General features: G+C 61.6%; 1 protein-coding gene across 3 annotated transcripts; it reads right to left on the reverse strand.

The window, feature by feature from the left end:
- Window positions 1-309: 309 nt before the first annotated feature.
- Window positions 310-19,408, reverse strand: GRTP1 (growth hormone regulated TBC protein 1). Of its 3 annotated transcripts, none has more exons than XM_047720490.1 (8): window positions 19,245-19,408; window positions 18,863-19,014; window positions 12,966-13,124; window positions 10,317-10,441; window positions 8,380-8,476; window positions 2,916-3,088; window positions 2,647-2,832; window positions 310-653 (listed from the first exon to the last, which is right to left on the reverse strand). In XM_047720490.1, exons 1-8 carry the CDS (start codon window positions 19,280-19,282, stop codon window positions 573-575), a joined length of 1,011 nt encoding a protein of 336 aa, XP_047576446.1. In that variant the 5' UTR covers window positions 19,283-19,408; the 3' UTR covers window positions 310-572. The 3 variants fall into 3 exon arrangements, with proteins under 3 accessions (XP_047576446.1, XP_047576445.1, XP_047576447.1); XM_047720489.1 differs by having other exon boundaries at window positions 310-656; XM_047720491.1 differs by lacking the exons at window positions 18,863-19,014; window positions 19,245-19,408 and adding an exon at window positions 13,216-13,234 and having other exon boundaries at window positions 310-656.
- Window positions 19,409-21,313: the final 1,905 nt, after the last annotated feature.

Here is a 21,313-nt window from a genome sequence, read left to right on the forward strand (position 1 = left end):
GAGAAAGGGGTCTTCTCTAGGGACCCGGGGTGACCGCAGCTGCAGCTGGCACTCACGGGCCCAAGGCGGCCATCTGCCGTCCCCAAGGCTCACCTCCTTCGTCTGCTCTCTTCGCGGGACGTGATAATTCCAGAAGCCGTTTTGAGCAATGCCCATCTAAAGCGGTCACATGCCATGTGCACAGACCTCGGGGACCGCTAGACGTGCCCTGGGAGGGGACAGAGGACTCGGGGGCGCTAGCCACGCCGCCGACAGTCTGCGGCCTGTTTCCGCGTTCAGCCAGCCGACGAGTGGACAGGAACCACACACTCACAGTGTTGCCACAGTTTATTACAAATACGTACGTCTCCCGTTTCATGGACAAACGTCTCAAGTACAAATAGAGTTTTAGAAACTGAGGACTTCCTGGGCCATAACTGAGTTAGAGTAGGACGTTATGCCAAATCGTTCTTTTTAAAGAGTCACCAGTGTAGAGACCGAGTATTCACAGCACTAAAAAAGGGAAGCAGCAGAAGCTGGTGGGCCCTGGACACGAGGCCTCGCGGTGGCCGCGGGCAGGGTCCCGGTCAGCCCTATGCCAGCAGCCTGGCCCGGCAGCTCGCACGCAGCCTGCTGATGGTGGCCCTGGACAGGCTCCCAGGCTCGGAGAATACCTTCTGGAACAGAAACAGAATCCGTTTAAGAAACCAGCTCAGCGCGTCCCCACCCACCCAGGTGAGGGCTTGCCAGCAGCGGCCGGGGGCCTCAGCCCTGCTGTTGCGCTGTGCGGGGGAGGGGCGCTCGTGCAGACCCTTGAACCCCAAGGGCCCGGGGCGGCTCCAAGGCTGCCTGACCGAGCCCGTGGGGAGCGGAGGGCCAGGCCGTCACACCCTTTATGCTCTGTAATTATTTCTGAGGTTATGGCTGAGAAATTCAGTTACAAACTAGGCCACACGCAAGGCTAGCATTAAAAAGGTTTTTTTAAAGAAATTTCAGAAGTTCTCCCACAGGTGCGTGTTCAGCCGGCCCTAAGGTCCGGCTGGAGTGTTTGCGTTCTAACTGGCCACGTTCCCGAAGGGGTCAGGCGCGTCCTCTGCCGGGCGCCGGGACATCGGCGTGGAGCTGTTTCCACACCAGGATGGCTGCCCTGAGCTCGTGCGAGGTCACCACTTTATTCTCCCGAACATTCTAGATGCCCTGTGGGGACCAACACGTGAGCTGCAGTTACCGTACTGACGTGCTTTAATGCAAAAACGCACGTTCAACTCCCTGTCCCAGGGCCGTGTCCCTGACGACATCCCTCGAAGGGGTGTGTCTGCACTCTGTGAGGCCGCGCGGCGGTGTCGTGTCCCCGCGGGCACGCTGGGGAGCAGGCCTCCTGCTCGTCCACACTGCCCTCGGGCAGCTCTGGGAACGCCCGTGCGAGTGCCCTGGAGCGTGTATGTCCTCGGCTGGAGTCCCACACGGAGGCGACCCCACACGCACACACGGGGGGCTGCTGGGTGGGTGCAGGGGTGATGGCTGCACACCTGGGAACGGCCCAGAGGCCCCCCCCAGCCATCCCTTGTGTTAAGGGAGAACCCCATTTCAAACAGAAACCCCCCGGTGCCCCATTCAGGGCAGCGTTCCAGCTCCTATGAACTCCTGGACACAGGATCGGACTCGTTCCCAGATGCCTGCCCCTGCCGTCTGCTGCTTGGCTGCTCCCGTCACGGGCGCCAAAGGGCTTGCAAGACCGAGAATCCCTTCTGCACCAGGCATCCGGTCCTGCATGACCAGCCTCGCAGTGAGTCGGCTGCCATCCTGTTCCCCATCTGTACCCCACCATTCAGAAAACGCTATAGCCCCTGGTGACCAGGGTCCCCAACACAGCAGCCACACGCAGCTCATCCCATGTCCTCGGGGCTGGCCTGAGCAGGGGCCCCCATCCTCCGAGCCCTTGGGCAGAGACCCCAGCTGCTCTCCGGCTCTGTGCAGGGGGCCCCAGGGCTGCCTGACTGCACACGGAGCACGGGCAGCATCCTCGACTCTAGGGCGTTCCGCCTGCAGAAGGCCACCTGACAGCTAGCAGCCAGTGCCCCAAGTGGAGCTAGCGGCTTGCTCCCTCCGGGGCGGGGGGCAGAACCCCCTGGCCCCTGGCCTTCCCAGCACCCTCCGCCACCTGCCCCTGCACCGGTGATCCTTTTGGGTGGGAAAGTGGAAACCCAAAATTTGCCTTTCCCAGCCTCCCTCCACGGCCTCCTGGAAGGCTTGTCAGTCCTTTGAGCTCCAGCTTCACTCACTCAGCAGGTGAGTGGTCTACACGGCCGTACCGGGTCCAGGACCCTGTTGAGGGCACTGCCCTTCAGGGGAGGACAGACCCCAGTGGGGCTAAGGACAGCCATCCAGAACCAGAGACACCAGCAGCAAGGGAAGGGCTCCAAGAGGACCGCGGATCAGAAGGCACTGTGCTCTGACCCGGGGAACCTGGGCCGGCCCAACGGGGATCCCAGCCGCCCTGGAGCCACCATGGGGCTTGCAGACCAGCAGGGGTGGCACCCATTGTGATGGGGCTGCAGGAGGAGATGGGTCTACGAGGTCTGAGGGGCCAGCAGAGGCAGAGGCCCAGAGGGGCCAGGGACAGGCAGAAGGGTTCTCCCCCAGACTACCGCCTGCCCAGACACTCACCTGCATGAAGGTGTGGCACTCGGTCACGAAACTGCCCCTGGTGATGGCCTTGAACCTCTCGCAGATGTCCACCACACTGGTCCCTTCCAAAATAAAGGCCTGATGCTGCTTGAGCAGGGTCAGGGCCACTCGGAAGATAATCTTGGACCCTTCGTTAAACAAACAGTCCCAGATCCGGAGCACAGTCTGCAGAGAAGCATGCGGCGTGTCACGGGGCGGGGGGGCGACCCAGGCAGCCCCAGTCCCAGCAAGGCACATGCCGCGCTCACCTCCACGGGCAGGATGTCCACAAACAGGCAGATGAACCAGCGCGACACCACCAGGGGCCACAGGACACCGTGCCCGTCCATCAGGGCTGCCACCGCTGGCAGCTTGGTCCTCACCAGCTCTCCCAGAACCTCCTGGTCTGTCTTCAGGCCCAGCATGGCGGGACTATAGTAATCTGCCGCACGGACGAGAGATGAAACCCAGGCACTGCGTCCCTGGCCACCTCTCCGCTGGGAGGGGAAGCGGAGCGTTCCAGGGAGCCTCCGCGGCAAGACGCCAGGAGCCCTGGAGCGGCTCCCAGAGCAGCCCCTCCGGACAGCGAGGCCCTGCTGTGCGGCAGCGAGAGTCCACTGGCTGTGGGGTCTCCCCGCAGCATGTGTTCACAGCAGTGGTTCCCATGACCACCGCACGGAGGACGCAAGTCTGTGTCTGCCCCCAGGGGAGCACGTAAGAGAGGTGCACTGTGCACACAGTGGGTTAGCACCCAGCCTTAGGAAGGGGACCCCGACACCTGCTACCACGTGGGCAAACCACGAGGACACTGTGCTCAGCAAACAGCAGGCCCCGGAGCGAACATACTCACACGGGAAGTCGGACCCAGCCGCCGGGGCCCGCCCACCCGCTGCCCAGCTAGAGGAGGCTGTGGGGCACAGGGGCAGGCCTGGGGCCACCGCACCCTTGGGGACAGTGCAAAAGGGAGCCCCTTCCCGGGAGCCAGGGCAGCCGTGGGTCCAGGCAGCCTCGCAGAGGACAAGACTCTGGCCACAGATGTCTACATGTGGAGCCTGACGGGCTTGTCACCTCACAAGCAGGCCTACATGCTGTCTGCACACTCGAGGGCCCAGGACAGTACATTTCCCAGAATTCTAGAAGGAGCCCTCTGACCACAGAAAGACAGTGTGAGGTCTACAGTCTGTCCTGTTCATTCCCAAGGAAAACCGACGGCTTGATGTTGGAGACATTCCTCGGTGGCCACAGGAGCCCAGAAAACATGACACGTGCCGGTGATTTCCGCCGTCCCAGGGCCTGGGCACCTGTGGCTGCGAGACGGAACCACACCTCCCACTGCACGTCTTCTCGGGATGTGCGCCCATCCTTTCTAGCTCATCAAGCGACATGTTATATTTTAACGTTTAGTTTTACTATTGAAATTCAGGAAGTCATCTACGTAGTAAAATACGGAAACGCGGCACTGTGCCAGTTTCTGGTCGGGCTGCCCCTGCACACCGTGGCCGTTCACCGTGGCGAAGGGACGAGACATTCATTAACTGGCCCGGTGAAAACAGGGTCCCTACGAAACGGACACGATGCCACATCACGTTACAGATCTACCGAGCCAGGCCACGTGTGATAAAGGACCCTGGAAATGATTTCATAGACGCCAAATCGGTGGCAAAACACCAGGCATCCTCAGTTCTCCCTGCCCCCGTCCTCCTCTTGCATCTGGCTCCTCGTACACTGAGCACCACCCCGGCCACCCCGGGCCCACCCCCGCCCCCGAGAGACGACAACAGTCTCTGTTGTCCCTTCAAGTGTCCTGCTCGCGACCCAGTTCTCTGCACCACATCCCGAGGGAGCCGGGGTTAAGCCCTGGACGGGTAAGAGGGTTTGCTCAGCTCACGAGCACGGTGGCCTCGTTCCCGGCCCCAGAGAGGCTTACAGCAGCCTCCAAAAATAGAGCCGCTGAACACGTGCCCAGACGGCCACGGGCCCAGGCCAGTCACCAGGGCAGGAGCGCCTAGACCCTCCCTCCTCCCTGCATCGCACTGGGATGCGAAGGCAGACGGACCCTGTGCCTCTGGCCCATCTGAGCAGAAGACCCAGCGCTCAGTGAAGCCCGGAACAGAGGAGCCTCCTACGTGGCCCGGAACCGGGCCCGGCGTCAGGCTGTCCCGGGGGTGGCATGCTTCTGCAAACGGCCTCATGGCCACGTCGGCGCATCAGAGGGCTGAGCCGGGTGGTGGGGGGCGGGCGCCCAGACAAGAAAGGGCCGTGAGACAACGGCTGAGGAGCGAGTGGCCAAGCCAGGTCCAAGCAGGCAGAATCAAATTCCAAAACCCATGCTCTCCAGCCCCACGAGAAAGCGAAGGCCCGGCCCGCAGGCAGGGGGCACAGCCCACAAAGTGCAGCGGGGACGACTGTCCAGGCAGGGTGTGTTCATCCTGGGGACTCGAGACGCAGGCCCACCCCTCTGTGACCCGGGTTCCCTGAGCCTCCCCATCGCGCTGCTTGGGTCCTCCCCGGGGCCACTTCGCTTGCGCTGGGCTACGAACCACCTGTTGCCTGTGCCTGCAGGGGCAACAGCTGCCACCGCTTCTCAGGAGACCACCCTGCGACTGCGCTCTCCCCGCCTCCGAGGTCACAGCGCTGTCAGCACCCGGGAGCTGCAGGCCCAGGAGGCCTCACCTGTCCCCTCCTCCTCCCGCTAGATGTCTGGGTTCAGTGGTGATGACCAAGAGAGGCTGCCGTGTCCCTGTGGCTGGTTATGGAGTGGCCAGGTCTGGGCATTGCAGGGCCCAGCTGAGGGCGCACAGACACCTTGCGCTGGCGTCCCAGAACATGACTCGTACCCCTACGCCAATTCTGAACCTGGGGTGCCACTGGCCCAGGGTGGTGGCCACTGGTGGCTGAGGCTCTGCCGTCTGCGTCGGGCCCACTCTGTGCTCGCAGAGACCCCGGCCAGCCACGCGGACCCCTCTGGACGGACGGATTCTACGGAGCTGCTTCTGCTGAAGTGTAGGAAGTCTTTGCGCGCAGTTTCACGGTCACAGACGCCTTCCCCCAAACTGCGCTTTCCTTTTGCTTTGCTACGGTGTCTCGTGTCAAAGTCGGTTCTTCATTTTCAAGTAACTGAGATTATCAATCACACCTTCTGCAGTTTCGTGCAAGAGCGTCGTCTGCGCTCTGCACTCGTGAAGCCGCTGTACGTCCACGTTCTCAGGTCCAAGTTTTGCTTTTCCACATACGTCCTGAGTTCACCCGGAATAGAAATAAGGGTCTAACCCTGTTTCCTTCCAGGCAGACGGCTGTCACACGAAGCCGCTGACGGCCCGTCTTTCCCCACCGACCTGTCTCCCGAACCGGCTCCCGCAGACCTGCGCGTGGGCAGACCGGTTTCTCCCTCAGCACTGTGCTGTCCACCACTGACCGGACACCACAGCGTTCCACAATCACAGCATCTGGACGCGTGCCCGGGGCTCCTTCCAGCCTGGTGGCTTCACGCTGCCCTCGAGCTTCTGTTAGGCCTTCCTGCATCCCGAGAGACCCCGTAGCCCGTCAGGGTCCCGGCGGCTGCCGCTCTGCCAGTGTGGCTGTGTGCACACACGAGGTCGGCCGGCACGGGGCGAGGTGCTGCGGGCCCCGTGTCGGGAGCAGACGGGCGTTTCTTCCTCTATTTTCTGCAAAACCGATGAAGAAATGATCAGTTCCTCTGAGGTCTGATGCGACTGTGCGTGTCTGCCCACGGGTCCTCCCAGACGTTCTCGGCTCCCTCCGTCAGCTTTGTGAGGTGTGTTTCTGCAGTTCTCCATCTGGCCTCTTCGTTTTATTCATACTCGCTTGGAGTTCTTAATCCCAAACTCCAGCACTCTCTTCGTTTCTAAATACCTCGCCCACTTTTTTTTTTTTTAAGATTTCATTTATTTATTTGACTGACAGAGATCACAAGTAGGCAGAGAGGCGGGCGGGGTGGGGGGAAGCAGGCTTCCTGTCGAGCAGGGAGCCCAATGCGGGACTCGATCCCAGGACGCTGAGATCATGACCTGAGCCGAAGGCAGAGGCTTTAACCCACTGAGCCACCCAGGCGCCCCACCTCGCCCACTTTTTCTGGGCCAGTCCTGCCTGTTCTATTGGTTTTTCAAAAAAAACAGCTTTCATGTCTGCTTATCTTTCCGACGGCTCCTGTTCCGTGTTGCCGGTCCTCACTGTGTGGTCTGTGTGTGAGCACATGTGCACATGAGCCCCAGGAGCCCGCGCGGCACGGGCACCTCCCTGCAGGGAGGAGGGGACCGCGCGGCACGGGCCGAGGTTCTAGTCTATCCTCGCCGCCACCTCAACTCCTCGCAGGATGCTGGCGTTGGAGCCGTCCGGCTTGTTTGGCTCACGCGCCACGCCTCCTGTCCCCTTCCATCCTGGCCCTTCTATTTGGATATTTTGGTTTTGGATCAAGACCTGTGCATACTGCAGTTTGGTTCAACGGCACCTTGTGATAGTAGGAAATGACCTCACGGGCTGACAAAGGGTCAGCCAGGAGCCCCTCTTGTTCTCCAAGTTGGTGCTTGTCACCTCCTGACACCGGCTCTGCTCTCCTGGGACGCACTGAGCCAGGGCAGGCCATTCACGCTCCCTTCCCAGACGAGTCCAGGCCCCCAGAGCAACGCTGGGACGCGGCGGGTTCTCGACAAACCTGTGCAGACGTCCCGGTCCAGGACGCAAACATGCCTCACAGTTCAGTCTCTGTCACCACAGCATCAGGCATCCTGCCCCAGCTTCCTCGCTGTTCCTGCCCCCACAGCGCAGGCCCCCACGATGAAGCCAGGACATCCAGGGCTCGTGCCTTCCTCAAAGGTGACCCATCACGGCAGGTCCCCGGCATGGGTGCTGGTACCCTCGTGGATGGCAGCACAGGAGCGAGAGGAGGCCCCATCAGGAGGCTTCCTTCCCGTCCCGAAGCCACTCTGGTTCACGCTTCCGTGAGACACGGGCCAAGGTCTGACAATCATGGGGTGGAGGCCTCAAGTGTCCTCATCTGTAAAATGGATTCGCTCATCAGGCTGTGTGGCACGGCTGTCCTGACGCCAATACGTGCTGTGTGCCACGGGGCAGAAGCCACAGTGCCCACCGCCACATGGTTGGCCCACTCTGCGGGGGGACGCCAGTCCACAGCCTGGCCCCGCGGGAGGTTGTGTGCGGTCCCCACCCCCGTCACAGCCACGGAGGGCACAGGTCCTCCCCGACCCGCCACGGCTCTCGCCACATCTCTCCCCAGAGCAAGCTCCATCTACACCGTGCACCGCCAAAACCAGTGGTGTTTATTAACGAGTAAACGGATGATTCACCTACAATTAAAATAGTTAAAATTAGTTAATAAAGAGAAAAGTAGAAACGCGTGAAAAGAACAATTTCCACCTCCGTAACAGCAGCAATGCTGCGGACTCTTGAGGACGGGTCTCGACCCTGGGACCAGGTCTGCACGGGGCCAGGTGACCTCCCCCGCATGCCGCGGCACCTGCACGGGGGTCCACGACGCTCCCCACGATGGTTCAGGTGGGGAACCGGGGCCAGGCCCCCAACACTGAGGATTCCAGCTCCGAGACGCAGCGTGCAGAAGCAGCACAAGGCCCCTCCGGTGCTCGTTTTCCCCATAAGCCCATCCCGCTCCCGGACGGACCCTCCGAGCCAGCGCGGCCCCCGTGAGGGCAGCGGGCCCGGGTCGGGGAGGGCCCATGGCGGGAGCAGTCCACGTACCCGGCAGTATCCTTCCCACGAGAGCATCCAACAGCCAGAAGGACTCTTCCTCACTCTTGGTGACGAGGATCAGGTATCCGGCTATGAAATTCATGCCCTGAAGGGAGAAGAGGACATCTGAGCCCCTTGAGGCTCCGGGACCTTCAGCTGCTCACCATGAGCTGCGTGTCCCTCACTCGCCTCTGAAACCTGCGCCACCCCGGGGTGGCCTTCTGGTGACACACTGGGCACAAGAGGCAGAAACACTGCTCAGTGTGAGGGAGCTCCTGGGGCTTGGCCTGGAAGCCTGCGGTCTCTCTGCCTGCCTTCCACCTCGGGACGACACCGGCTCACAACCAGATCCTACGACGGTCAGACACGTGGCTGCATCAGACAGGAAACCAGACCCGGAACCGAGTCTCCCCCAAACCATGAGGAACGTGCCTGACACGTGGTGTGGACACATTCTGTGGCAGGGAGGGGGACATCACGGGGCCCACAAGCTGCAGGCCGGGGCTGGCCCACCGCAGGACGGCGTCGGCGCGACAGCCTTTCAGACCCGCCCTCCGCGACCCCCTCCACCGTGTCTCCATGTTCTCAAAAACGCATGTTCCCCTCCAGTCACGGGGGACCAGTTAGCTTCTCCAACTTCTCACAGCCAGCAAGAGGAGTGTGGACCCACACACCCCACACGGGGAGAGGCCACATGACGTGGGAGGCCCACGTCAGGGACCACCAGGGGCCAGGGACCGGGAGCAGCCCTCTGCAGGCCTCCGAGGGACCCCGCCCGCCACCCGCTCGGACGGCTTCCCGCACACCCCAAACCCGGTGACCCACGAGCTCTGGCCTCACCCACACTCACAGCCCCGAGCAGCTCAGAGTCTGGAGCCGTTTCTAAAAACCACAAGAGCAGAGGCCAGACTGTGGACGGGTGGTTTCCCGACCGCGAGTTCTCCACAGCCCCTCCAGGACGGTCCTCGTCCAGGACCCTAAGTGACGATGGTGAGAGGAGCCCAGCCAGGTCTCCTCCCCAGTGGCATTGCCTACAGCAAGGGCCAGAGGCTCGGAACGGCGCCCACCTCTGCCTCCGGCTTCTGCGAAAGGCCCCACCCCGCCCCCACCCGAGCCTCGCCCATGGCTGTCCGCGATCCAACCGCCGATGCAGACTTCCCACCCGAGAATTCCGGCATGACCAGGACGCTGCGGAGGCTGGAGCTCGGGAGCAGGAGGCCGGAGCTCAGGAGCAGGAAGCCGCACCACCCCCCAAGCCCGGAGGCCACGGGCACCATGTGCCGGGCTGACGACGGACCGCTCACACGCACCAGCAGCACAGGCCCATGCAGGAAGGCCCACGTGTCCCCGCACAGACCCTTGGGCCCTTCTCTCTTTCCCTCCCCACCCCCTGGGCAGAGTGACGTCTGGGAGGAAGGATTGGTCCACACGTGGCCTGCTGCTTCCTGCCGCACATCCGCACGACGTGACAGCCGTCGACAGGTAATGAGGCTGTTACCTGCAGCTGCGGGGAAGACCGGGGAGAGCGGTGCCCGAAGCGATGTGGAAGGGACTCCCACCACGTCGTGTGCACGCGCGTGCACATACACGCACACACGTGCAAACGCGCACACACGCTGCACACGTGTGCATGCAGACGCGAGCGTGTGCACACACACCCATAGACATGTGCACACGCACTCCCTACACTGAGGCCAGGAGATCCACTCACATAAGGGACTTCCCGTCTGCTCCCCAGCCTCACCACTGCCTACGGTTGGCACCAAAAGAAATCCCGAACAGGTGCGGTACTGATTCCAACGGCACAGCCCTGCGCCTGGGGCTCTGCAGCCGGGAGCTCAGGAGCAGGACTGGGCACTTAGCCTGCCCAGGAGAATGTCCCTGCCGCGGACTGGGGCACTGCTCGCGCTCACCTTCCCCGCTGGCACGTGTTTCCCGGCGCTCACCTGGCAATAGCCCACACCTTGGTTGTGGCGCCCATAGGCCAGCAGCACGTTGTACAGGGTCTTCTGTAAGCAGGGCTCTGCGCTCTTCCGGAACTTTACGTTGTCCGGGAAGGTCCTGTTCATATCTGCAGGGAAATTCACGACACGGAATCATCTAGAGGGCAGAGACAGAACACTGGCCCGTGATGGACAAAGCAGTCGCTGCGTCTACCCCCGACGAGGCCTAAAACCCCGTCTGGAGACCCTGGTCGCCCTTCACAGAGTCAGGACAGAAGACGAAGGTACCGGTGGGGTCACCTTCCCTGTCCAGCCGCAGCCCCACAGCCCAGGCGGCCCCAACAGCACATTGTCCCCGAGGGCGCTGGTCCCGCCGCCCCCAACATTCCCCCCAGCCGGGAGGCGCTCAACTCCAGGACCCCAGGTGCCAGGTGAGTTCCGCTCACAGCACTGGAAAATCCTCCCAATCCTGAACACAGAAGCCCACTGAGCAGCCCTGTCAGAGCTAAAGGACGTGAGTGAACACAGAGGACAGACCCCTCGCATACCCCGGCCGCCTCTCTCCGCCCTTGGCACGCCCCGGCTGGCCTTCTGCCCCACACCGGACAGCCCGTGCAGACCCAACACCTGCTCCTGGGTGTCAGCCCTGACACGGCTGGGAGGGAGCGGGTTCGTGTCTTTCTCCCACGTGGGATGACGGCGCACTGGCTGCCGCGCTGGCTGCATCACCAGAGCGGATGGGGACACGCCGGACCCTCGGCCCCGCGCTGCGCCATCAAAGGCACCCGGAGCCCACCTCGGCTTGTGCCGCTGTCCCCACCGCAGACGGACAGGGCCGCTGTCCCTGCCCGCGGCGATCAAGCGGGACACCTGCTCGTCAGAGCCCAGCCCTGAGCGTACCACGAGCTCAGCGCCCCGAAGCACGGTGCTCCCCATCGCATGTTTGTTTCCAGAGAAGCTTCTGCTCCAGAATTCTGAACGTTCCGGAGCGAGCATCCCCCAGGACGGAACCGGGGTCTTTCACTAATCCAGACTCTGGAGTGACCACCTGTGCTAGTTCCTCGACACTGTTCTCCACTGGGAGCTTTTCCTCGTTTTGAAACCTTTCTCTTCCCATCCTGGGAGGAGGTGTGGAAGGGGCGGCCCGGCTGTGCTCACCCACGGCGTGGATGCTTCAGCCTCTGCCCCGGGACGGGACTCCGCCTGGTCCCTCCGAACGACCACAGGACCCCGCAGTCCCACCTCAGGGCCATCCCCCGAAGCATGGGAAGCAGGTATCCTCGGACTCCGGTGCCTGACAGCAGACATGCGTGAGCAGACGGCGACCAAAGCGCCCACCGCCCGGCCCGGAACGGGCTCTGTCCCGACAACGGTACTTAGCCCTGAGAAGGAAGGACACCCTGACACGTGCGGCAACACGGGCGACCTCGAGGCCCCGGCTGAGCCTAGCGAGCCAGACCCAGCAGTGCAGATTCTGACTGTGTCACTCAGCTGGGACAGAAAGGAGGAGGCCGGGCCGGGCAGGGGCAGGGAAGTCATTGCCGGTTAATGGGGACGGAGTTTCAGCTTGGGAAGATGGGACGGTAAATTCTGTTACGTACACTTTACGGAAAAAAATTTTTATCCGAAAATGCCGGCACTAAACAGAGCCTTTAAATTCACTTTTCTAACCGACAGCAGCAGCATTCTGTTGTATTTGACACGGGCGCCCTCCTGTGGACCCCAGGCCTCCCCCAACGTGAGGCATCCCGGCGGCCCCTCCTGCCCCAGGCTCTGGTGTGGGGGCTGCCTTGAGGGCTGAGGGACCCCCTTCCTTGGGCTGGGCACACAGCCCAACCTTACTCCACCAGGAGCCCCACCTCTCAGCACATTCAAGTAACCGGGTTTCAAAAAATTATTTTGTGGGGCACCTGGGCGGCTCAGTCGGTGAAGCCTGTGCGTTCGGCTCAGGTCACGGTCTCAGAGTCCTGGGATCGAGCCCCGCGTCGGGCTCCCTGCTTGGCGGGGAGCCTGCTTCCCCTGCCCTACCCTGCACCCCCACTCGTGTGCACACTCTCTCTGAAATAAATAAAAGTTAAATAAAAATTAGAAAGATTTGGTGTTTAAGTTTGTATCTCTCAAAAACAAAGTGAGAAAGGCAGAGACACACCCTCAAAATCTAATTACTCAGTTTAGATTGTCAGGGCACTCTGCACATGTACGAACTGGTGTACCACTGAGAAAATTGGGGGACCCATCAACTCCCAGACGATGACGTGAGTATGACACAGGGGCAGGCTGCCACGGTGTGCATCAGCCCTGCGTCTAAGCCCAAGGGCACTGTCATCAGCACAAATCCCTCAAGCGATTACCGATTACCGCCCAGTCCTGACCGCTGGCTCAGCAGCCGCGCCCCCCCACTTCTAGCTCCCCACGGAAGAAACCTGGTCCTGCCCTCGCCCCGGTCCTGACCTGCTGGCTGGGCATGCACAGTTTGCAGAAGCAAGGGAAACCACTGTTCTCCCCCTGGGAATGCTTAAGCTTTGGTTTTCCTTCAGAAAAATAAAATTTCCACTTCAAAGCAGCAGGTGCCTCTTGAACAATGTGTGTTTCCTCTGGAAAGTGACTGTCCTGGGCGGCTGCCCACCCCACACCCCCGCCTGGGCGGCTCACCTGTCCTGATGGCCTCCTCCAGCCTGTCGTTGTGCTCGCCCTGGAGCAGGTGCTGGTAATAGCCGGGGTTTTGGTCCATCTGGGCCTGGGCTCCACTCACCCCCATCCAGACACAGGCCCGGTGCTCGAGGGGGATGCCTTTCCGGATATAGCGCTTCACTGAAACAGAGAGAGGAGGCTGCATCGGGGACAGGTGTGTGCTGCCTGGGCTCCGAAACCACGCAGAGGCCATTCAGCCAAGAATGCTCACTTCTCGGCGCGTGCAACAGAAGACGGGGACACACAGGTGGCACAGACCCCACTGGCTGTCCCACGCCGTAACAGGCAGGGAGGTGATGCAGGCAGCTCCCGGGGCTCCCCCCTCACCAGCACAGACAGTGCCAGACGCCGCAGGCCAGGCCCCAAGCTCCAGGTCAGGGTCATGCAGGCCCGGATCCACACACGGGAGGGGACACCTGGAAAACCGGAGGGACAGAGGCCACGCTGAGTGAAGGGACAGAGGCCAGGAGAGGCCCTTGCTGATCGGAGAGCAGGAAGCAGAGCATCAAGGGTCAGAGAGAGGCTGTGCGCGGGGACGGCAGCTGAGGGACATGGTCCAGCCCTGGGGTGACTGGGAAACGGGACCGAGGTCAAATGGTGGCTCGGGAAAGCACGAGCATGAGCCAGAGCAAGCGGGGAGGCCCAGCAGGTTTTGGGGCTGGGGTCTGCATGGCCCCGTTGGGTTGGGGGTTTCAGCAGCAGCGGTCACCGTCCTCCTGTCCTACACCTGCTCTGTGTAAGTGCACAACTCTGTGTAAATGCAAAACTGGTTTGGGAGGAATATTTTTGCTGGTAAGTATGTGAGAGAGTAATCACTTATTTCCTAATGGCCAGAGAAACACAGGAAAAGAAGCCGAAAGCCGGGAGCTACCTAAATGAATCACTCATTTCCCAGGTAGGAGGAAAAGATTTGTGACGCTAACAGTCAAATGAATTACAGTGACTGGGGGCACCACGTTACGCTTTTAATGATCTTAATTTAACCCTCAAAACAGTCCATTTTCAAAGGAAACACTCAAAGCACTGTTGTTTTCCTCTCATCGTGTGTTGTAAGCAGCTTAAGTATCCTTAAAAAAGAAACGCATTTGAAAATATATAAAATGTTTAGAAAGACTTTAAGAAAAAATAAAAGGTCCTACAACGAAAGAAGCTCCACCGTCCACTGTGGGAAGAACAACACCGGGGGCGCCCGCCGCGCGCCCCGGAAGCATCGCTGGAGGAACGGAGGCTCAGTCCCACAGGGTCCCACGACCGCAAGCGCCCGGCATGGGCTCCCAGAGGAGGGCCCGCGGCACCTCCTGGCTGAGCGCGACCACGGCCGGGGACAGAGGGACGCTGCTCAGGGAAAGCCCAAGGCCACCAGAAGCCCCCTCCGCCCCCAAGGCAGCAGCCTCTGAGCCGGTGTCCTCTTCCAGCGCAGGACCAGGACAGCGGATGGGCGGGCCATGAGCGCACAAGGGGCTCCGGCGGGCATCCCCCCACCATGCCTGGCACCTTCTACCGAAGGAGCTGCCCTCACCTGGCTGCCCTGCTGGGGGGCGTGGCTCACACCGGGGGGCCCCAAAAGGGAAAGACGCACAGGACAACGACACACCACTGGAACTTTCACCCGATGCGTCGCTGTGACCTGGTGCCCAAAGTCCCGGAGACAGACAAGGGAACGTCCCCTTGAGGGGAAGCCAGAGTCCCTGTCCGAGTTCAAGGTAGCACCGACCATGTGGGGCTGGTGGAAACACAGACACGGAAGGGAACGGAGGACACGAAACCCAGAACCGGCCCTGCACAAGCTTTCTGACCAAGTTGCGAAGTGATGTCCTGCAGGCCGGAAAGCCTTTCACACAAGGCGGCAGGTGACAGGCACGGCTCGAGAAGGCGGTGGGGAGGCTGGGCTGGTGGCCACAGCGGGAAGGCTGTGGCTTCCCGCACAGTCCACACCGTTACCAGCAGCCCTGCTCCGCGGTTCACAATGCTGGCTGGTCGCCTCTCCCGCATCGCCTGCCCGCCACACTCAGGCACAGCCCATAGTCACCGGACCCAGAATGTTCCTCCGCGATACCCAAACCACCGCCAGCAGACCCAACACTGGGGACGCAGCGCCTAAGCAGCCCGAGGCAGGAGCCAGCCTCGGAGGCCCCGGAGGGACGGGCAGCAGGTGGGTACTGTTCTCAGTCTTGCTGGGAGGGACACAGGGCTCTGTGCGTTTGTCTAAACTCACAGAAGTGTAAACAGGTAAGAGTGACTCTCCCTTCAAATTAAAACTTTTTTTAAATAGAAGAAAAGCAAGTGCAAAATGCTTGAACCCCTTCCTGGAGTGAGACACTGGGCTCTGGAGGGATCTGCCAGCCCCACCGGGCCAGGACGTCAAGGGTCAGAGCTGTTGCAACAGTTTCCAAGGACAAAGGTTTCTGCTACTTTTGCTGCTTGTTCTCTGGAGTCACACCATTTCTTCAGCAGAAAATGAAACTAGCTTCCCTCCGCCCAGAGCCTGACCTTCCCCGGAGGGGCTCACCCATCCCTGACCTCGGGGAGTGCGGGCAGTGCCTCTCTAAAGAAGGTGCAGCAAATCCTCGTGTTCTTTGGTATTTGCCTTTGAAAGTCTGTTTTTGCAATTTAGTCTAACTTAGATGGTGCTGATTCTCTAAGCCACGAGGAAGGAGATGGGAAGCAGAAGAATGCCCGGCGCTTGGGCCCAGGGACGTGGGCCGGAGCAGGAGCAAAGGACACTTCAGGCCGGGCTAAGCTTGCCCAACTGCGCGTTCCTAGGCAGAGGGGGAAGAAGCGGTCTCACGGTCCCCAGTGGATATCTGCTCCACACAGAACGAAAACAGAGGACAAAGCAGACCTTCATCACGTCCGTCGCATCCACGAAAGTGCAGTCAAGCCAGAAGTCCCGGCTGCCCTCTGCAGACATGGCTGACACCAGGATCCAGAGGTCACCCTGTTACTGGTGACCCGAAGATTGGCGTTCAGATGAAAGTCGTCCAGAACGAAACCCCACAGCAGGATGGCGACACAAAACTCGGTCCCAGGACGGTACCAAAGTGGGGTATGCAGGGGAAGCCAGGGGGGCTCTGAACAGCTCCCGGGCACCGGGAACAGCTGTGAATGGGCACCCGCTGGTCCCCGCACGTCGCTGCCTCCCCGGGACACCACATGCCCGACGACACTGCCATCAGCCTGGAGCTGGCGGGAGAACTGGAGTCTCACGGTTGGAAGGACTCACGCACCCCTGTTCCTGCCCAACAGCTCCCACCCTCACACCAAGCACCAGCCTCGACACCCAGCGTGACGGAACTGGGTGGCCCACACGCCTCGCACCGGCCCGTGCCCCACTTCCTGAAGACGGCAGGCCGCGGGCACCGCCGGCCAGGGCCCAGGCGGCAGGCGCATCAGGAACCCGACATTCCTGCGTCCAGACCTGGCGGCGCTGCTCACGCTCGTCAGCACAATCACACGCCAACGTCACTGAGCCAAAGAAACAGTAAAGCAAAAATCAAGTATTTCAATAAAACCAACTTCCATCCTGAAAGCCGACAGGTTCCAGTGCTGAAAGAGGGCAGCAGCAAAGACGAGACCCTTGAACCACGAGAGAAGGACGAGCATCTGGAAGGTTCTGCACCCAGCTGCTCTCACTGCTGCTCCAGCCGGGGAGAACAGATGCTGGAAAAGACTCGGGACACGGAGCGTGGCTTCCGGAGGCCACGCAGACCGTCAGCGGCCACCTCATTCAAAGGGAAGGCCGCGGCGACTCGCTAGAACCAAACAATAAAACCAAAGGTCAGGAGACGAAGGCGCATTTGCGCTTCGCGTGAAAACACAGGCTTCCGCACACACCCTGACAGCGAGGGCGCGGCCCCAGTCAGCCCTGCGGAGCCAGCCGTGGCGGCCGGGAGGCCTTCTCCTGCATGAAGGCCAATGGGCTGTGCTGTGTGGCTGTCGGCGCGCGTGGTGTTTGCACACGTGTGTGCGTGCACCGTGCTCCCGCGGAGACACAGCACGGTCCTGACCATCGCCTCCGCCTCACGCAACGGTCTGGGCCTAGAGAGGAGCTCGGGGTCACTTTACACCTTTCACTGCAGTTTTTTTGTTTTTTTCTTTTTTTTAGAGAGAGAGCACAAGTAGGGGGAGAGGCAGGCAGAGAGAGAGAGAGGAGGAAGCAGGCTCCCCACTGAGCAGAGAGCCCGATGCGGGGCTCGATCCCAGGACCCCAGGATCATGACCCGAGCTGAAGGCAGAGGCTTTAACCCATGAGCCACCCGGGCGCCCCTTCGCTGCAGTTTTACCCCGTCCATAAATTGTGTTTACTTCATACACTTGTACATTTTTTAAGGACAAAAAACCAGTCAACTTTCAAGAACAAATAAAGAAGGAAACAAAAGCAGACACGCTCTGGAAACATAGTAACACAGGGGACAGTAGGGGATGGCCGTTCTGGCCCCTGGAGGAGGCACACAGTGCACGGGCCTCCAGGATCCACAGGGCCACAGGGACCAGCTCAAGACCCCCCCGGCACCCGCCCCCCCCGCCAGCCCTCCGGGAATGAGGCCAGCTTACCTCAGTGCTTACCAAACCCTCCCCCATCGGTGACAGCCAGGAGGGGCCCAGCAGGGGAAGCATGTTGGTGGTGGAGCTCCGTGTCAAGCAAGAGCCTCCCTCCCCCACGACCGCCACCCCCGCCCCGGAAGATCAAAGTGCCTCCGCCAACCCTCCTGTTCACCTGCCCCATGCACCGGGACCACTCTGGGCCCTATTCACTAACCCCTTTACAAGCAAAAATGGTTCTTGTCACCCCCTTGCTTAAAAACCCTTTTACAGGTGGCCTCTCTAGGCCTGGTCATGTGACTGAACCCTGGTTCTAAGTCCAGCACGCCGGCATTCCATCCCGGTTCTGGTCACACGGCTCTGGCCCAGCAGCTGCCCTCCGCCCTCATCCCTTCTTTGTCATAAAGTCCTATTTCAGAAGGTCCCTTTTTTTTTTTTTTTCAGAACGAGAGAGAGAGAGAGAGAGAGAGAGAGAAAGCACACAAACAGGCAGAGAGGCAGGCAGAGGCAGAGAGAGAGGCAGGCTCCCCGCTGAGCAAGGAGCCCGATGCAGGGCTCGATCCCAGGACCCTGAGATCATGACCTGAGCTGAAGGCAGAGGCTTTAACCCAGTGAGCCACCCAGGCGCCCAGAAGGTCCCTTATCTTAACTCCTGGAAGCACACACCTACCAATGCCCTCGGCTCCCGCAGGCAGGTCCCACCCGTCCCATCTCCGCAGCCTGCGGAACCCGGCAGACAAACACTTCTTCCTTCATTCCTTCAACAAATTCTGAAGCTATTACAGAGACCGTCCCCCGCCGCAGGTGTGGGCCTGACCCCCGCAGGGACACACGGAAGCAGACAGGCCCCAGCCACAGGGCCAGAGAGGGAAGGCCTGCGGGGCTGTGTGGTGTAACAGGAAGGACCAGCCGTCCCAGATAGAAGCTTGGGAGGGCCTCCCGGAGGCGGCATCCTGGTCAAAGCCTGGAGGAGGGGAGAAGCCCAGAGAGGCAAGCTCAGGCCAGGTGTTCCTGGGGGAACAGGTGGCAGCAGCAGGCCTGGAATGCGGTGGGCTTCGCCCTCAGGGAAGCGGGGAGGGAAGGCTTCCCTGCGGGTACAGGCCAAGGGAGAACCGCGCTCGCTCCCTGGAGAGCAGGACAGCGGTTTTCTCGCCAGCCAGCCCCCACCCCAGATCGGGTCCCCGGTTTGGAAGGAAGGCCGGGTCCCCATCTCAGGGGGAGGGACGGGTCTCCTGCGCCTTCCCAGAGCAAGCTCTAGCGAGGTCGCGGCTGTGCGCCCGGGGGAGCGCTCGGGGCAGCCCGCCGGCCCCACTCACCTGTGCCACTTCTCTGGACACGGCCCCTGCCCTTCAGAAGTTTAGACCATTTTATGGCTCTTCTGGTGAGCACGGCCAGGTAGGCGGAAGCGAACTCCTCGTAAGCGGCGTAATCGAAGTCCTCAGGCCTCTCAAACCCGTAAGGGTCCACCCTGCGGCCCCAGGAGGAAAGGACCCGTGAGCCCCAGACAAAGTTTCGCGCGCACGTGCGCCCGTGGCCCTGCCCAGGGTCCCCGCGGGGACGAGGCCGCCAGCGCGCGTGGGGCCGGGGGACGAGTGCAGCGGGGGGACCCCGGCCCCACACCACCCCCGCACCCCAAACCCCAGATCGACATCCCGCACCCCACGCTGGGCGAGGCGCGTCCGGCCCTCACGCACCCACCTGGGGACCCGGTCCTGGGCGCGCCCCGCGGACTCCATGCCGGGAGGGCGGGGAGGGGGCGCCCAGGAGCGCACGAACCGCGGGGTTGGCGCCGGGGGCCGAGGCCTCCTCCCGGGATCGGAGCGCGTGTCCTTCCGCCGGGCCGCGGGCGCGGGAGGCGGGGCGGTGGGCGGGGCCCAAAGGATGAGCAGGGGGCGGGGCGGCGAGGGAGGGGCGGGGGCGGGGCTGCACCTGCTCCTGCGGCCCCGGAGGAGGGCGGTGTCCGGAGCTGCGGGAGCCGGGAGCGTGGGAGGGGTTAGGCCTGGAGGGAGGGGTGCGGGGTGGGAGGCTGGGGGCGGGATCAAGGCTCCTTGGGGGCGGAATGGGGTTCGAGGGAGGACGCTGGGGCGGGGTGCGGTGTGGGGGAGCCTCTGGGGCAGGAAGGCGGTCTGCTGGGAGCACGAGGCGGGGGGTGGGGTGAAGGGGGCGGATTGTGTAGGCAGGGGTGGGGGGGCGCCTGGACGCCAGATGGGGTGTGGGGAGGCACCCAGGAGCCGGATGGGGTGGGGGGCACTCCGGGGGAAGGATGGGGTGATTGGCGGAGGGGCCTGGGTGTGGGATGGGGTGCACGCCCGCCCCCAGGCTGGGTGGGCCATCAGGAGTCCCCGTCACTCCCTTTAGGAATCCAGTTGGATGTCTCAGAGGCAGGTCCAAAGCTCAGAGTTCTGACCTGCGACCCATGTTTTACTTTCTTTCTGCAGAAAAGAGCGAGTCTTGTTCTGCACTTGCTCTTTTTCAGTTTACGGTTGCCGTCTGAGAACAGCGCATGGATGAGATCCTAATCCCTGCACCCACCTGGGGGCCTGCCCCATTCCTTCCTGCCTTCCCGAAGCAGACTCAGACTGGGGCCTGGGTTTCACTCCCGGGGAGCCAGGCCTGGGAAAACCTCTGGCTGGCTGGGGCTCCCGCGGCCCAGCAGATGGGGGTACAATGCACCGTCTAGCCTCGCGGGATTGCCCCCAGGGTGGGTGACGGGAGGCTAACAGCTCGGGATGTACTGTGCTCCCCACAGGAGGCAGAAGTCAGGGCTCCCTCCTCGGCTGCCTCTTCCCAAACTTTATCAGAATCTTGGGAGCGGGGGTCACGGCCAGGTGCTGTTAGCAGCTCAGGCGAACGTAGGCACACGGCTCCATGTGGTTGCTACTCGGGACAGAGCGGTCCCCCTGAAGCAGCTCATCAGGCACCCCCTGACGCTCCACAGCAGCCCCGGTCCCCGGCCCTTTACTCTGTTCTGAGACCTCAATACTGGGGCATGAAAACCATGTCTAAGCCACTTGTCAAATGGGGGAAACCACTGAAAATTTGCCAAAGCTGTTGTGCACGTTGGTTTAGAAATGTGAGAAGCGGCGGGCGGATTTAAGATACTTTCGTAGGGTGCCTGGGTGGCTCAGTCGGTCAAGCATCTGCCCTCTGCTCAGGTCCCGCGGTGGAGTCCCAAGTCACACCCCCAACTCGGCGGGGACCGGCTCTTCCCTCTCCCTCCACTGCTCCCCCTGCTCGTGCTCACTCTCTGTCTCTCCGTCTTCAATAAATAAAATCATAAGAAAAGAAAAAGATACCTTTGTAGCCTCAGCCCTCCTCATCCCAAGAGTTGTTTTGGAAAAAAGGGGCAGGAACAGAAAGACAACTTCTCTGTGAGCAGGAGCCACGGCCCCCGCGGCCAGCCTCACCTGAAGACGTGTCTTTCTGGGACGCCCCAAACGCCTTTTGGTGGGAAGGGCCTCTGGGCCACGTCTGGACATGGTGAAGCTGTGACAGCACCCACTGCCCGTCTTCCCAGGCTTTGGGGAACCTGCGGCACCTGACGTGTTTCAGAGGCGGTCCGTCCCGGAGGGGGGACCCGGAGAGGAAACTGCCGGACAAACTCTGCCCCCAGCTGGAGGCGTCCGTCCAGACGTCCTGGTGCTTCTCCAGACCCAGGAAGACTGCAGGAAACTTAGCGCACCCCTGCACCTAACCTCAGAGGCCAGTTCTGCCAAAGGTCCTGGCTCTGGGGAAACCCTTCAAGCTCAGCGGAGTTCACCACATTT

The sequence above is a fragment of the Lutra lutra genome, chromosome 3 (genome assembly GCF_902655055.1).
Source record: "Lutra lutra chromosome 3, mLutLut1.2, whole genome shotgun sequence".
In the NCBI taxonomy this organism is placed as follows: domain Eukaryota; kingdom Metazoa; phylum Chordata; class Mammalia; order Carnivora; family Mustelidae; genus Lutra; species Lutra lutra.